Source organism: Ranitomeya variabilis, chromosome 3 (genome assembly GCF_051348905.1).
Source record: "Ranitomeya variabilis isolate aRanVar5 chromosome 3, aRanVar5.hap1, whole genome shotgun sequence".
NCBI classification, from domain to species: domain Eukaryota; kingdom Metazoa; phylum Chordata; class Amphibia; order Anura; family Dendrobatidae; genus Ranitomeya; species Ranitomeya variabilis.
In genome coordinates, this window is record NC_135234.1 from 2561686 (window position 1) to 2580006 (window position 18321).

Genomic DNA, 18321 nt, shown 5'->3' on the forward strand with positions numbered 1-18321 from the left:
ACTGCACATCTAGATTAGTTCCATGGGAGGTCTAGTTTCCAAAATGGGGTCACATGTGGGGGAACTCCAATGTTTAGGCACACAGGGGCTCTCCAAACGTGACATGGTGTCCGCTAACGATTGGAGCTAATTTTTCATTCAAAAAGTCAAATGGCACTCCTTCCCTTCCGAGCCTTGCCGTGTGCCCAAACAGTGTTTTACCCCCACATGTAAGGTATCAGTGAACTCAGGAGAAATTGCCCAATAAATTTTAGGATCCATTTTATCCTGTTGCCCATGTGTAAATGAACAAATTGAGGCTAAAAGATTTTTTTTGTGAAAAAAAAATACTTTTTCATTTTTACGGATCAATTTGTGAAGCACCTGGGGGTTCAAAGTGCTCACTATGCATCTAGATAAGTTCCTTTGGGGGTCTAGTTTCCAAAATGGGGTCACATGTGGGGGAGCTCCAATGTTTAGGCACACGGGGGCTCTCCAAACGCAACATGGTGTCCGCTAAAGATTGGAGCCAATTTTTCATTGAAATAGTCAAATGGCACTCCTTCCCTTCCGAGCCCTGCCGTGCGCCCAAACAGTGGTTTACCCCCACATATGAGGTATCAGCGTACTCAGGACAAATTGTACAATAACTTTTGGGGTCCAGTTTATCTTTTTACCCTTGGGAAAATAAAAAAAATTGTTGCTAAAAGATCATTTTTGTGACTAAAAAGTTAAATGTTCATTTTTTCCTTCCATGTTGCTTCTGCTGCTGTGAAACACCTGAAGGGTTAATAAACTTCTTGAATGTGGTTTTGAGCACCTTGAGGGGTGCAGTTTTTAGAATGGTGTCACTTTTGGGTATTTTCAGCCATATAGAACCCTCAAACTGCCTTGAAATGTGAGGTGGGCCCTAAAAAAAATGGTTTTGTAAATTTTGTCGTAAAAATTAGAAATCACTGGTCAAATTTTAACCCTTATAACTTCCTAGCAAAAAAAAAATTTGTTTCCAAAATTGTGCTGATGTAAAGTAGACATGTGGGAAATGTTATTTATTAACTATTTTGTGTCACATATCTCTCTTGTTTACCAGAATAAAAATTCAAAATTTGAAAATTGCGAAATTTTCAAAGTTTTAGCCAAATTTCCATTTTTTTCACAAATAAACGCAAAAATTATCGACCTAAATTTACCACTAACATGAAGCCCAATATGTCACGACAAAACAGTCTCAGAATCGCTAGGATCCGTTGAAGCGTTCCTGAGTTATTACCTCATAAAGGGACACTGGTCAGAATTGCAAAAAACGGCAAGGTCATTAAGGTCAAAATAGGCTGGGTCATGAAGGGGTTAATAACTAAGTAATCGGAGCTGGTGGCAGTGGGATGTGTCCTGTGCAATTGGGAGGCTTTGTAGCGACCGGCGGCTTTGATAATTATTGTTCCCGCCTGAGTGGGAGTAGTTATATCGCCCTCGCTGCAGTGTGCCCATTAGCCAGTACAAGGTAAGGCAGCCTTTCTGGCTACTAATTATCCTAGGTGCAGTACCCATTCTGACCTGAGGGTAAGGGGGGCGCCAGAGAGCTGCAAGTTCCAAGCCGGAACTGGGAAGTGGGATATAGATAAATCCCCTTCAGAAAGAACCAGGGGCAACCAAACAACCCCGGATCATGACAAATTGGTGTGAGTGGTGGGAATGACAAAGGTATCCTCCCCATGAACCGTAACATATTGGTGGCAGAGCGGTGGGATTATAGAGCATTAGTGATCTGGTTTGAGCAATCATTCCTCTCACTAAAAACTTGCACAGTTCTTGCGAGGAATTGGCGCAAAAAAGTTTTGGAGAACAAGCTCAGTGTTTACTAGTCCTGAGACAATTGTGTGTACTTGCGATTAGCCTCTCCCTTTCCCTTTATTTTTCTATCCTATCTTTTATTTGGCAATGATGGCTGCAAAAGAAGAAGCCTGGTACACCCAGCAAAAGAGGGACACTCTTGTTGTAGTATGCACGTACCACAGCCTGGACCCCCATGGCAAAACCAAGGCTCAATTGGTCATGGAACTGGTGTAATTTGAAATGGACCAAGCCCGGTCTCAGAGCCAAGTGGACGCAGAAGCCAGCATCAGCGAAAGTGGTGCTGCAGCAGAGGTCCAACCAATGAATGCTGGCCCTACTTGCAACCAGGGCGGATTGGAGCCTCACCTGCCAATGGCCTTGGAACAACTGCCTGCCGACGACCATGATGGACGTCTGAGGCTGCTCCAGCAATACCAAGTGAAAGCGGAGGCCCAGCGGAGGCAGAGAGAGCTGAGCAGCAAGCAGTGCGGGAGCACCAGCTGGAGTTAGCCCGACTCCAGGGGCCGAGGTCGTCCCAGTCCAGCGGCGAGCCCAGCAGTGCTCAGACCCCTAAAGCCCGGCCAGAGCACTATCCTGTGATGTAAAAGGACGGGACTTGGACACTTTTCTGCAGGCCTTTGAGAAAGCCTGCAGCCAGTATCAGCTGCCAGATGACCAATGGGCCCGATACCTGACCCCAGGGCTAAGAGGCAAAGCTCTGGAGGTGTTTCCTGCTCTTCCTCCAGTCCAAGATGAAGACTATGAGGCCATCAAGCAGGCCCTGATAACAAAGTACCAACTGACATCTGAGGTTTACCGTAGAAAGTTCCGGAACCTCCAATGTGGCCCACAAGACAGCTACGGCGATGTGGTGCATGGACTCAGGACCCACTTTGACCAGTGGGTCCAAGCAGGGCCGGACTGGCCATAGGGCATTTCTGGCAAATGCCAGAAGGGCCGGTCCCTGCAGTGGGCCGCTCGATCTGTCGCTCCCTTCATGCTGTCAGCTGGCGTTCTGTTCTTTGCAGCCAGCACACTAGGCAGCATCAGCCTGCCTTGTGCACAGGATCGCGCTGCACTTCTAAAATCACTGTGGCCGGCCGCCACGCTAGACAGGATGAAGTTTTTGGCCGCAGTCTGATGGTCTGAACACCAGCTGTCATGAGGTAACATAGACGGAGGGGGAGAGGCACGCTCTGCTCTTCTGTGCTGCTGGGACCCTGCCACTTACGGCAGCCTGGGGTCAGGAGTCAGGACATCAGACGCCCACTTCCTCCTGTCCAGCCAGGCGGCAGGGGCAGAAAGGATTTACGAGCTGCTGATAACCTTACCCTGAGTGCATGGAGCTGAAGCACAGAAAGCCCGGAGTTGTACCTGGAGGCAAGCTCTAATAGAATTAAGAAAAAAAGCTGTGTCCACTTCCACGGCACTAGCTCAAAAAATCACCACTCCTGTGGTGAACTATACTCCCAGCATGCCATAGGACCTGCTGTACATGCTGGGAGTTATAGTTCTCAAAAGCAGGGAAAAGGCTATGTGCACACGTAGTTTTGATGGCTGCAGATTTTTCCGCAGCGGATTTCAGAAATCCGCAGGTAAAAGGCACTGCGTTTTACCTGCGGATTTATCGCGTTTTTTATGTGGATTTTGTGCGGATTCCACCTGCGGATTCCTATTATGGAGCAGGTGGAAACCGCACAAAGAATTGACATGCTGCAGAATGTAACCCGCAGCGTTTCCGCGCATTTTTTTTCCGCAGCATGTGCACTGCGGATTGCGTTTTCCATAGGTTTACATTGTACCGTAAATGCATGGAAAGCTGCTGTGGACCCGCAGCGTCAAAACCGCTGCGGATCCGCAGCAAAATCCGCAACGTGTGCACATAGCCTAATAGTCAACCATGGGACATAGATGGCACCTATGGGATCTTAAAGAAATCTGATGGCTGAGGGTATGTTTCCACTTGGCATATTTGCTGTGGATTTGATGCAGTGTCCTATCCACAGCAACCAGATGTTACGCATAGTGGATGGGATTTTATGAAATCCCATCTCCACTAAGCGTGCACTGACACCTTCTCGACGTCATCCCAGGTCCTTCGCACACAGCATCCCTGGGAACGGAAGGCGCCGCGTGCACCACTGAGAGGTGAGAGGACGCCGGAGGCCATCAGAAGGAAAGTATATCAATATTTTTTATTTTAATTCTTTTTTTTTTTACAGGGATATGGTGCCCAGTTCGTGGAGGAGGAGAGTCTCCTCTCCTCCACCCCGGGTACCAACCTCACATGATCCACTTACTTCCCGCATGGTGGACATAGCCCAATGCGGGAAGTAAGCAGATCAATGCATTCCTATGTGTGCGGAATCCCTGCAATTCCGCAAAATAATGAACATGCTGCGTTTTTTTCCGGAATGATTTTCCGCTACGGAAAAAAATGCAGCATGTGCACAAATATTGCGGAATGCATTCTAAAAATAGGATGCTTAATGTGAGGTTTTTTTCGCGTTTTCATAGCGAAAAAACATGAAAAAAAGGTGAAAAATCCTGAACGTGTGCACTTAGCCTAATTGTGTAACCACCATACGACAAGTGGGCCTATGTACCTTCAAATGCCAGGGCTGAATTTTTGTCCCAGTCCGGCCCTGGGTCCAAGGACTGTCAGTGACCACCTTTGCACAGCTGCGGGACCTGATGATCAAAGACCAGTTCTTACATCTTTGCCCAGCTGAGGTGCGACAGTGCGTGATGGACAGAGAGCCCAAAGACGTGACGAAAGCAGCGCAGATTGCCGATGCCTATGAGGCCAACCGTAGATCGGAAGTGCGGAAGCCAGTCACCTCCAGCTGGAGAGGGGGTAAGCCTGCAAACAACGCCAGTACCCCTGCCAGCCAACTCGCCAGAGGCCCTGTCCCCATTGCCAACAGCACCAGGCCTACCACTGACCTTCGCCCGTGTTTTTTCTGCAAGCGGACTGGTCATATGAGCGCCCACTGTCCCGAGACGCAGAAGAACCCCCAGCCAAGCCTAATACAGGAGTTCATTTAGTGGGTGGGGCGGTTGGGAGGGTGTATGACAACGTGCAGCACGTCACCGTGGGTGGCCATGTTGCTACAGGCCTCAAGGACGCCGGAGCTGAACGAATCCTCATCCGATCTGAACTGGCGAACCCTTAAGAGATTATTCCGGGGAAAACCCTGACTGTCACTGGGATTGGGGGCATCCGCTGTCCCCTGCCACTGGCCTGGGTGTATATAGATTGGGGTGCCAGGAGCGGGGTGAAGGAAGTGGGGCTGTCTGATAACTTGCCCACTGATGTTTTATTGGGGACTGATTTGGGGAGAATGGTTGCATACTATGTCCCTGACCCCCCTCCCCAATCGAATGCTGATGATAGCGATAGGAAATTGCATGTGCTACCTGACAATGTCTTACCGGTTAATGATGTACCTGATAATCATTTTTATGAAAATGCCGAGGGTAATACTGATGATGCGGATGATGAAAATATGCATGTTTTACCTGCTAACCATTTTTGTCCTGAGAATGATGTGTTCATAGGCGCAGGAGTGCTCAGCCACATCACTCCGCGGGGTGGGATGGCTGAGGAACCCCTAACAGCTAACAGGAGCAAGTGATGGGGCCAAGGGAAATGGGGAGATGCATGGGAACCGTGAGGAAGGTGATGCCATGCAAGTGACCAGTGCCACAGAGGAAGGTACTGTAACTGCCCCATAAGTATCACTGCTCCTGAGGTAATGGGGGTGGATGGGGAGGTAGAGCCCATCGCAGCGTCGGCTGATGGGTCTGTAGAAATCCCCGGGGAGACAGCCTACGTAGCTGCTGTCACCCGCAGTCAGAGTGCCCGGAACGCAGATACCTGTCTGCCTTCCGGACCCTCCTCAGTCATCAGTGTGACTGAACCAGAGGTGGACCCAGTGCAGGTCCCAGAGGTTTCCCGTCGGGAAGGGACCCTGACGTCGCTTCTGGCTTCCCCTAGCCAGGAGTTCCAGGCTGCTCTGCACTCAGAAGCGAGCCTGGAGAATTTGAGACACCTCGCCGAGAGGCCCACCTCCGTGACTGATAAGGAGAGGGTGTTCTGGGAATGAGAGAGGTTGTACTGAGAGACAGTACCCGGAAAATCCCAAAAGGAGTGGTTGAGGGAAAGATAGCTGGTCGTCCAGCACCAATTCAGGAGTGAGTTGTTGCGGATTGCCCATGAGATCCCACTCGCTGGACACTTGGGGATCAGCAAAACAAAGGCCCGGCTGTCTCAACACTTCTATTGGCCTAAGATGGGGGCAGATGTGACAAACTACTGCCACCCCTGTATCGCCTGCCAAAAAGTGGGGAAGGCGGGGCCTGCTCTTAAGGCTCCCCTGATCCCTTTACCAGTGATAGAGGAGCCTTTCTAGAGGATCGTGGTGGACATTGTGGGCCCGCTGGCCATCCCCAGCAGCTCTGGAAAACAATACATCCTCACTGTGATAGACTACGGTACCCGGTACCCGGAGGCAGTGGCTCTGTCCTCAACTAGGGCAGATAAGGTGATAGATGCACTGTTAACCATCTTTTCATGGGTAGGATTTCCCAGGGAAATGCTTACTGATCAAGGGACCCAATTCATGTCCCGCCTAATGGAGGCTCTCTGTAAGAGACGCAGGTGGTGCATGACAACATGACGCAGGCTCAGGCTGATCAGAAGCACTGGTACGACCAGAACGCCCAGGAGCGGACCTACCAGGTGGGTCAAAAGGTGTGGGTGCTGGTCCTCGTACCCGAGGATAAGCTCAGGCAGCCTGGGAAGGCCCGTACGTCATCCACCAGCAGGTCAACCAAGTCACCTACGTGGTCACACTTGACCACGCTCGGGGTAGGCGAAAGGCCTTTCACGTCAATATGAAGGCTCATCACAAACGTGAAGCCTATGTCCTACCGGTCTGCAGCCTGCCCAAAGATGGGGAGGAAGACCCCCTCCTGGTCCAAGTATTAAAAAAGAAAGAGGGGCTGACAGCACTCACTCAAAGGGGCGCACGTTCCATATCCAGGGAACCATCCTGGAACTTCCAAATAATGCAGAAACAGTAGATGAACAGCGCTCCAACCAGGTGTGTAGGTATCAAAAAGTAGTTTATTCCGCAAAAAAACAGCAACGTTTCGACCAAAATCTGGTCTTTATCAAGCATACACAATGATACAAGATGTCAGCTTAAATAGTGTGGATACCACGCAGGGCACCAATCACTATCCAGTCCTGATTTGTAATATAAATATAGTGCATAACAAACATCAAACACAAAAGTGTAACATAACACTCAATAAAAGACCTCCATGATCCAGACAATTATGAAATTACATTAGAATGCAAAATTAATGCTGTGTTTATTTATAGTTGGGCCAATCCGAGGCCGGTGGGTCCATCGAGGACGTGGAGATAAGCGCCTTGTTAACCGAACCCCAGCGGTTGCTGTTGCGGACCACACTGGAACCCTTCTGGGCTGTGTTCTCCAACCGACCTGGAAGGTCTGTGTTAGCGGTCCACGAGGTGGACACCGGGAATCACGCCCCACTACGGCGAACACCCTATCAAATCTACAACGAGGTGCAGCAGATTATGCGCCAGGAGATTGATAAGATGTTACAGCTGGGGGTGATTCAACAGTCAAAGAGCGCGTGGGCCTCACCTGTAGTTCTCGTGCCAAAAAAGGATCGGACCACACGGTTCTGCTTGGACTACAGGGGGCTCAACGCCATCACAGCCTCTGACGCGCACCCAATGCTGTTCATTGAGGAGCTGCTTGAGCAGTTAGCTGGCGCAGAATATCTGACCATAATGGATCTAAGATGAGGATACTGGCAGATTCCCCTGAGCCCCGAGGCGCAGGAGAAGTCCGCCTTTATCACACCCTTCGGACTGTACGAGTCCACGGTCATGCCCTTTGGCATGAAGAATGCCCCTGCCACTTTCCAGCGGATGGTCAACCTCCTGCTTCAGGGACTGGAGGAGTATGCGGTGGCGTACTTAGATGACATTGCCATCTTCAGTTCCTTCTGGGATGAACACCTGCAGCATCTCGAGGAGGTGCTCGGGCGAATTCACCGAGCAGGACTGACTATCAAGCCAGGAAAGTGCCAGATGGGCATGAGGGAGGTCCACTATCTGGGGTATCAAGTAGGTGGGAACTCCATGAGGCCAGAGCAAGGCAAGGCAGATGGGTTGTCCTGCCGGGGCGAACCTGCCGAGATGCACATGGAGGAGTATCGAGAGGTCCTGCCTCCGTAGCGCAGTCTAAAAGGGGGAGGTGTCAGGAACATGAGGTATTTGTGTATTATCGCGCACACTGAGCTCTGCTACATCCAAGAGTGGAGGACAGACACCCGCTGCAGTTCCAACCGCCCTCTTCCCACTCTGCCTGTGTGTGTAACCCTAATCACCTCATTTCCCCCTCCCTCAGCAATTTTTATGGCTTCAAAGTGAAAGTACAAGTAGAAGCACATGGAAAAAAACCCTGAAGTTTCTTTGTGTTTGCTAATGTAAATATCACAGCACCGATTAATGATAGAAGTGGGACAAAAACATTTTTCACATGGGCTTTGGTAGAACTACCAGCCAGTGAGTTTTCTAGGTTCCAGAACCAGCACGGTTGAGAAACAGATTACTACGGAACTGGGTCACCCAGCTGTCCCATGTCTATACTTAAATGAATCCCTATGGCACACTGATGATGGGTTTTCATAATGCTAAGACAGGAGTATCCAGCCTCTACGTGAGGTCACCACAGGCGGAGGGCTTTGGTTTGGGGCTAGGAAATAAGTGAGGGAAGCAGCAGTCTTCAACTGTCTTGTCCGGGGTCTAGCTGCTGTACAGATGCGTGCTATGCAGCTACATGTGTCCCCTGCACCACAGCACACGGGCAGCCATAAGATGACATAGCGAAATGTGGTTGTCAACCTTAATCCCATTTGTAACAGTATTGAACATATGATTTGTCTTCTTTATAAGTGTTTTTTCAACTTTAATCCCATTGTACTGTACATACGATACTTGTCTACTTTTATAATACCTTTTTATACCTCTGTAAACACTGCCTACCTTTTTTGGAGTAAAATATAACATTACTAGCTTGTCTCTCCTTGCTCTATAACGTACGGTCACGTCCGCTGCAGTGAATTACGCTACTAATCTGGGTTGGCTCCGGACCCGTTAAGTAAGAACTCAGAGCTGGTGGCAGCATACTTTGTTCTGTGCGATTGGGAGTCACTGTAGCGACGGCGGCGTTGATAATTATTGTTCCCGCCTGAGTGGGAGTAGTTATATCGCCCTCTCTGCAGCGTGCCCAATAGCCAGTACATAGCAGGCAGCTGTTCTGGTGACTAATTACCCAGGGTGCAGTACCTATCCTGACTTGAGGGTAAGGGGGCGCCAGAGAGCTGCAAGTTCCAAACCGGAAGTGGGACATAGATGAATCCCCTTCAGAAGGAACCAGCAGCAACCAAACCACCCCGGAGCCTGACATACTGGTGTGAGTGGTGGGGATGACAAAGGGATCCTCCTCCTCCTCCTCCTCCTCCCTGTATCCTCCACACACCACATTCTCCTGGCAGCTGCTCTGCCGGACATGCGCAATGAGACCACACAGCTCAAACAGGAGACACCAGTCCTCTACGTTCCTTTCCCATCTCTATGACAACGTGTACGTCTGACATCACTGGAAATTTCAAGCGTGCACACCACTCAGCCAATCACCACTCACGACTCACGTCACGTCACTACCGCACGACCTGACCAATGAACGGCAGGCTACAAGCCCCGCCCCTCTGTCAACGTTTGACCAATCCCAGCGCTCAGTATGTTCCGGAAATGATTGTCCGCGGTGAAGAGGAAGCCGGAAGTGACCGCGAGGGACTGCGGAGCCCGGAATGGAGCGGTGACCGGAGCCCATGGAAGGGGCGGAGCCTGGGGACACCGGAAACGGAGAACCTGGGGCGGTGTACACCATGGAGAACAAGCCCATAGTTACCTGTGAGACCTGAGCCCTGTATATACTCTATACCCCTGTGTACTCCCTGTATATACTGTATCCTCTGTATATACTGTATACCCTCTGTATACACCTTGTACCCCTGTGTACTCCCTGTATATACTGTATACCCCTGTATACACCTTGTACCCCTGTGTACTCCCTGTATATACTGTATACCCCTGTATACACCTTGTACCCCCAGTGTACTCCCTGTATATATTGTATCCTGTATCCTCTGTATACTGTATACCCTCTGTATACACCGTGCACCCCTGTATATACTGTATACTCCTGTATACCCCTGTGTACTCCCTGTATATACTGTATACCCCTGTATACACCTTGTACCCCCAGTGTACTCCCTGTATATACTGTATACCCCTGTATACACCTTGTACCCCCAGTGTACTCCCTGTATATATTGTATCCTGTATCCTCTGTATACTGTATACCCTCTGTATACACCGTGCACCCCTGTATATACTGTATACTCCTGTATACCCCTGTGTACTCCCTGTATATACTGTATCCTCTGTATATACTGTATACCCTCTGTATACACCTTGTACCCCTGTGTACTCCCTGTATATACTGTATACCCCTGTATACACCTTGTACCCCCAGTGTACTCCCTGTATATATTGTATCCTGTATCCTCTGTATACTGTATACCCTCTGTATACACCGTGCACCCCTGTATATACTGTATACTCCTGTATACCCCTGTGTACTCCCTGTATATATTGTATCCTCCTGTATATACTGTATCCCCTCTGTATACACCTTGTACCCCCTGTGTACTCCCTGTATATACTGTATCCTCTGTATATACTGTATACCCTCTGTATACACCTTGTACCCCTGTGTACTCCCTGTATATACTGTATACCCCTGTATACACCTTGTACCCCCAGTGTACTCCCTGTATATATTGTATCCTGTATCCTCTGTATACTGTATACCCTCTGTATACACCGTGCACCCCTGTATATACTGTATACTCCTGTATACCCCTGTGTACTCCCTGTATATATTGTATCCTCCTGTATATACTGTATCCCCTCTGTATACACCTTGTACCCCCTGTGTACTCCCTGTATATACTGTATCCTCTGTATATACTGTATACCCTCTGTATACACCTTGTACCCCTGTGTACTCCCTGTATATACTGTATACCCCTGTATACACCTTGTACCCCCAGTGTACTCCCTGTATATATTGTATCCTGTATCCTCTGTATACTGTATACCCTCTGTATACACCGTGCACCCCTGTATATACTGTATACTCCTGTATACCCCTGTGTACTCCCTGTATATATTGTATCCTCCTGTATATACTGTATCCCCTCTGTATACACCTTGTACCCCCTGTGTACTCCCTGTATATACTGTATCCTCTGTATATACTGTATACCCTCTGTATACACCTTGTACCCCTGTGTACTCCCTGTATATACTGTATACCCCTGTATACACCTTGTACCCCCAGTGTACTCCCTGTATATATTGTATCCTCCTGTATCCTCTGTATACTGTATACCCTCTGTATACACCGTGCACCCCTGTATATACTGTATACTCCTGTATACACCGTGCACCCCTGTATATACTGTATACTCCTGTATACCCCTGTGTACTCCCTGTATATACTGTATACCCCTGTATACACCTTGTACCCCTGTGTACTCCCTGTATATACTGTATACCCCTGTATACACCTTGTACCCCCAGTGTACTCCCTGTATATATTGTATCCTCCTGTATCTTCTGTATACTGTATACCCTCTGTATACACCGTGCACCCCTGTATATACTGTATACTCCTGTATACCCCTGTGTACTCCCTGTATATATTGTATCCTCTGTATACTGTATACCCTCTGTATACACCGTGCACCCCTGTATATACTGTATACTCCTGTATATACTGTATACACCTTGTACCCCCTGTGTACTCCCTGTATATACTGTATACCCCTGTATACACCTTGTACCCCCAGTGTACTCCCTGTATATATTGTATCCTCCTGTATCCTCTGTATACTGTATACCCTCTGTATACACCGTGCACCCCTGTATATACTGTATACGCCTGTATACCCCTGTGTACTCCCTGTATATATTGTATCCTCCTGTATATACTGTATCCCCTCTGTATACACCTTGTACCCCCTGTGTACTCCCTGTATATACTGTATCCTCTGTATATACTGTATACCCTCTGTATACACCGTGCACCCCTGTATATACTGTATACTCCTGTATATACCTTGTACCCCCTGTGTACTCCCTGTATATACTGTATACTCCTGTATATACTGTATACCCCTGTATATACCTTGTACTCCCTGTATATATTGTATCCTCTGTATATACTGTATACCCTCTGTATACACCTTATACCCCCTGTATCCTCCCTGTATATACTCTATACCCCTGTGTACTCCCTGTATATACTGTATACTCCTGTATATACTGTATACCCCTGTATATACCTTGTACCCCCTGTGTACTCCCTGTGTATACTGTATACTCCCTGTGTATACTGTATACTCCCTGTGTATACTGTATACTCCCTGTGTATACTGTATACTCCCTGTGTATACTGTATACTCCCTGTGTATACTGTATACTCCCTGTGTATACTGTATACTCCCTGTGTATACTGTATACTCCCTGTGTATACTGTATACTCCCTGTGTATACTGTATACTACTGTTTCCTGCCTGTATATACTGTGTGCCCCTGTATACTCCCTGTATATACTGTATACCCCCTGTACTTTGTTTATACCGCATGCCCTATACACACTCCCTGTACTGCCCCACGTATATCTGTACATAATACCTGTATATACTGTGTACCCCTATACACACTCCGTCTTGCCCCACGTATATCTGTACATAATACCTGTATATACTGTGTACCCCTATACACACTCCCTGTACTGCCCCACGTATATCTGTACATAATACCTGTATATACTGTGTACCCCTATACACACTCCCTGTACTGCCCCACGTATATCTGTACATAATACCTGTATATACTGTGTACCCCTATACACACTCCCTGTACTGCCCCACGTATATCTGTACATAATACCTGTATATACTGTGTACCCCTATACACACTCCCTGTACTGCCCCACGTATATCTGTACAGAATACCTGTATATACTGTGTACCCCTATACACAATCCCTGTACTGCCCCACGTATATCTGTACAGAATACCTGTATATACTGTGTACCCCTATACACACTCCCTGTACTTCCCCACGTATATCTGTACATAATACCTGTATATACTGTGTACCCCTATACACACTCCCTGTACTGCCCCACGTATATCTGTACATAATACCTGTATATACTGTGTACCCCTATACACACTCCCTGTACTGCCCCACGTATATCTGTACATAATACCTGTATATACTGTGTACCCCTATACACACTCCCTGTACTGCCCCACGTATATCTGTACATAATACCTGTATATACTGTGTACCCCTATACACACTCCCTGTACTGCCCCACGTATATCTGTACATAATACCTGTATATACTGTGTACCCCTATACACACTCCCTGTACTGCCCCACGTATATCTGTACAGAATACCTGTATATACTGTGTACCCTTATACACACTCCCTGTACTGCCCCACGTATATCTGTACAGAATACCTGTATATACTGTGTACCCCTATACACAATCCCTGTACTGCCCCACGTATATCTGTACAGAATACCTGTATATACTGTGTACCCCTATACACACTCCCTGTACTGCCCCACGTATATCTGTACATAATACCTGTATATACTGTGTACCCCTATACACACTCCCTGTACTGCCCCACGTATATCTGTACATAATACCTGTATATACTGTGTACCCCTATACACACTCCCTGTACTGCCCCACGTATATCTGTACATAATACCTGTATATACTGTGTACCCCTATACACTCCCTGTGCTGCCCCACTTATATCTGTACATAATACCTGTATATACTGTGTACCCCTATACTCACTTACTGTACTGCCCCACGTATATCTGTATAGAATACCTGTATATACTGTGTACCCCTATACACACTCCCTGTACTGCCCCATGTATATCTGTACATAATACCTGTATATACTGTGTACCCCTATACACACTCTCTGTACTGCCCCACGTATATCTGTACAGAATACCTGTATATACTGTGTACCCCTATACACACTCCCTGTACTGCCCCACGTATATCTGTACATAATACCTGTATATAGTGTGTACCCCTATACACACTCCCTGTACTGCCCCATATATATCTGTACATAATACCTGTATATACTGTGTACCCCTATACACACTCCCTGTACTGCCCCATATATATCTGTACATAATACCTGTATATACTGTGTACCCCTATACACTCCCTGTACTGCCCCACGTATATCTGTACATAATACCTGTATATACTGTGTACCCCTATACACACTCCCTGTACTGCCCTACGTATATCTGTACATAATACCTTTATATACTGTGTACCCCTATACACACTCCCTGTATTGCCCCACGTATATCTGTACATAATACCTGTATATACTGTGTACCCCTATACACACTCCCTGTACTGCCCCACGTATATCTGTACATAATACCTGTATATACTGTGTACCCCTATACACACTCCCTGTACTGCTCCACGTATATCTGTACATAATACCTGTATATACTGTGTACCCCTATACACACTCCCTGTACTGCTCCACGTATATCTGTACATAATACCTGTATATACTGTGTACCCCTATAAAGACTCCCTGTACTGACCCACGTATATCTGTGCATAATACCTGTATATACTGTGTACCCCTATACACACTCCCTGTATTGCCCCACGTATATCTGTACATAATACCTGTATATACTGTGTACCCCTATACACATTCCCTGTACTGCCCCACGTATATCTGTACATAATACCTTTATATACTGTGTACCCCTATACACATTCCCTGTACTGCCCCACGTATATCTGTACATAATACCTGTATATACTGTGTACCCCTATACACACTCTCTGTATTACACCACTTATATCTGTACATAATACCTGTATATACTGTGTACCCCTATACTCACTTACTGTACTGCCCCACGTATATCTGTACATAATACCTGTATATACTGTGTACCCCTATACACACTCCCTGTATTGCCCCACGTATATCTGTACATAATACCTTTATATACTGTGTACCCCTATACACATTCCCTGTACTGCCCCACGTATATCTGTACATAATACCTGTATATACTGTGTACCCCTATACACTCCCTGTGCTGCCCCACTTATATCTGTACATAATACCTGTATATACTGTGTACCCCTATACACACTCCCTGTACTGCCCTACGTATATCTGTACATAATACCTTTATATACTGTGTACCCCTATACACACTCCCTGTATTGCCCCACGTATATCTGTACATAATACCTGTATATACTGTGTACCCCTATACACACTCCCTGTACTGCCCCACGTATATCTGTACATAATACCTGTATATACTGTGTACCCCTATACACACTCCCTGTACTGCCCCACGTATATCTGTATAGAATACCTGTATATACTGTGTACCCCTATACACACTCCCTGTACTGACCCACGTATATCTGTACAGAATACCTGTATATACTGTGTACCCCTATACACACTCCCTGTACTGACCCACGTATATCTGTACATAATACCTGTATATACTGTGTACCCCTATACACACTCCCTGTACTGCCCCACGTATATCTGTACATAATGCCTGTATATACTGTGTACCCCTATACACACTCCCTGTACTGCCCCACATATATCTGTGCATAATACCTGTATATACTGTGTACCTCTATACACACTCCCTGTACTGCCCCACGTATATCTGTACATAATACCTGTATATACTGTGTACCCCTATACACACTCCCTGTACTGCCCCACGTATATCTGTACATAATACCTGTATATACTGTGTACCCCTATACACACTCTCTGTACTGCCCCACGTATATATCTGTACATAATACCTGTATATACTGTGTACCTCTATACACACTCCCTGTACTGCCCCACGTATATCTGTACAGAATACCTGTATATACTGTGTACCCCTATACACTCCCTGTACTGCCCCACGTATATCTGTACAGAATACCTGTATATACTGTGTACCCCTATACACACTCCCTGTACTGACCCACGTATATCTGTACATAATACCTGTATATACTGTGTACCCCTACACACTCCCTGTACTGCCCCACGTATATCTGTACATAATACCTGTATATACTGTGTACCCCTATCCACAGTCCCTGTACTGCTCCACGTATTTCTGTACATAATACCTGTATATACTGTGTACCCCTATACACTCCCTGTACTGCCCCACGTATATCTGTACATAATACCTGTATATACTGTGTACCCCTATACACACTCCCTGTACTGACCCACGTATATCTGTACATAATACCTGTATATACTGTGTACCCCTATACACACTCCCTGTACTGCCCCACGTATATCTGTACATAATACCTGTATATACTGTGTACCCCTATACACACTCCCTGTACTGACCCACGTATATCTGTACATAATACCTGTATATACTGTGTACCCCTATAAAGACTCCCTGTACTGACCCACGTATATCTGTGCATAATACCTGTATATACTGTGTACCCCTATATACACTCCCTGTACTGCCCCACGTATATCTGTACATAATACCTGTATATACTGTGTACCCCTATACACACTCCCTGTACTGCCCCACGTATATCTGTACATAATACCTGTATATACTGTGTACCCCTATACACACTCCCTGTACTGCCCCATATATATCTGTACATAATACCTGTATATACTGTGTACCCCTATACACACTCCCTGTACTGCTCCACGTATATCTGTACATAATACCTGTATATACTGTGTACCCCTATACACACTCCCTGTACTGCCCCACGTATATCTGTACAGAATACCTGTATATACTGTGTACCCCTATACACACTCTGTACTGCCCCACGTATATCTGTACATAATACCTGTATATACTGTGTACCCCTATACACACTCCCTGTACTGCCCCACGTATATATGTACATAATACCTTTATATACTGTGTACCCCTATACACACTCCCTGTACTGCCCCACGTATATCTGTACATAATACCTGTATATACTGTGTACCCCTATACACACTCCCTGTACTGCCCCACGTATATATGTACATAATACCTTTATATACTGTGTACCCCTATACACACTCCCTGTATTGCCCCACGTATATCTGTACATAATACCTGTATATACTGTGTACCCCTATACACTCCCTGTACTGCTCCACGTATATCTGTACATAATACCTGTATATACTGTGTACCCCTATACACTCCCTGTACTGCCCCACGTATATCTGTACATAATACCTGTATATACTGTGTACCCCTATACACACTCCCTGTACTGCCCCACGTATATCTGTACATAATACCTGTATATACTGTGTACCCCTATACACTCCCTGTACTGCCCCACGTATATCTGTACATAATACCTGTATATACTGTGTACCCCTATACACACTCCCTGTACTGCCCCACGTATATCTGTACATAATACCTGTATATACTGTGTACCCCTATACACACTCCCTGTACTGCCCCACGTATATCTGTACATAATACCTGTATATACTGTGTACCCCTATACACACTCCCTGTACTGCCCCACGTATATCTGTACAGAATACCTGTATATACTGTGTACCCCTATACACACTCCCTGTACTGCCCCACGTATATCTGTACATAATACCTGTATATACTGTGTACCCCTATACACACTCCCTGTACTGCCCCACGTATATCTGTACATAATACCTGTATATACTGTGTACCCCTATACACTCCCTGTACTGCCCCACGTATATCTGTACATAATACCTGTATATACTGTGTACCCCTATACACACTCCCTGTACTGCCCCACATATATCTGTACATAATACCTGTATATACTGTGTACCCCTATACACTCCCTGTACTGCCCCACGTATATCTGTACAGAATACCTGTATATACTGTGTACCCCTATGCACACTCCCTGTACTGCCCCACGTATATCTGTACATAATACCTGTATATACTGTGTACCCCTATACACTCCCTGTACTGCCCCACGTATATCTGTACATAATACCTGTATATACTGTGTACCCCTATACACACTCCCTGTACTGCCCCACATATATCTGTACAGAATACCTGTATATACTGTGTACCCCTATACACTCCCTGTGCTGCCCCACATATATCTGTACATAATACCTGTATATACTGTGTACCCCTATACACTCCCTGTACTGCCCCACGTATATCTGTACATAATACCTGTATAT

The 18321-nt window shown here is 46.6% G+C and overlaps 1 protein-coding gene across 2 annotated transcripts in view; it reads left to right on the top strand.

Annotated features, from left to right (window-relative positions):
- Positions 1 to 9650: 9650 nt before the first annotated feature.
- TRAPPC10 (trafficking protein particle complex subunit 10) overlaps positions 9651 to 18321 on the top strand; it is a 79196-nt gene continuing 70525 nt past the window's right edge. For both annotated transcript variants that reach the window (XM_077293545.1, XM_077293546.1), the window contains exon 1: positions 9651 to 9835. In XM_077293545.1, coding sequence (XP_077149660.1) covers positions 9754 to 9835 — 82 coding nt within the window. In that variant the 5' untranslated portion in view covers positions 9651 to 9753. The remainder of the gene's footprint in view (positions 9836 to 18321) is intronic.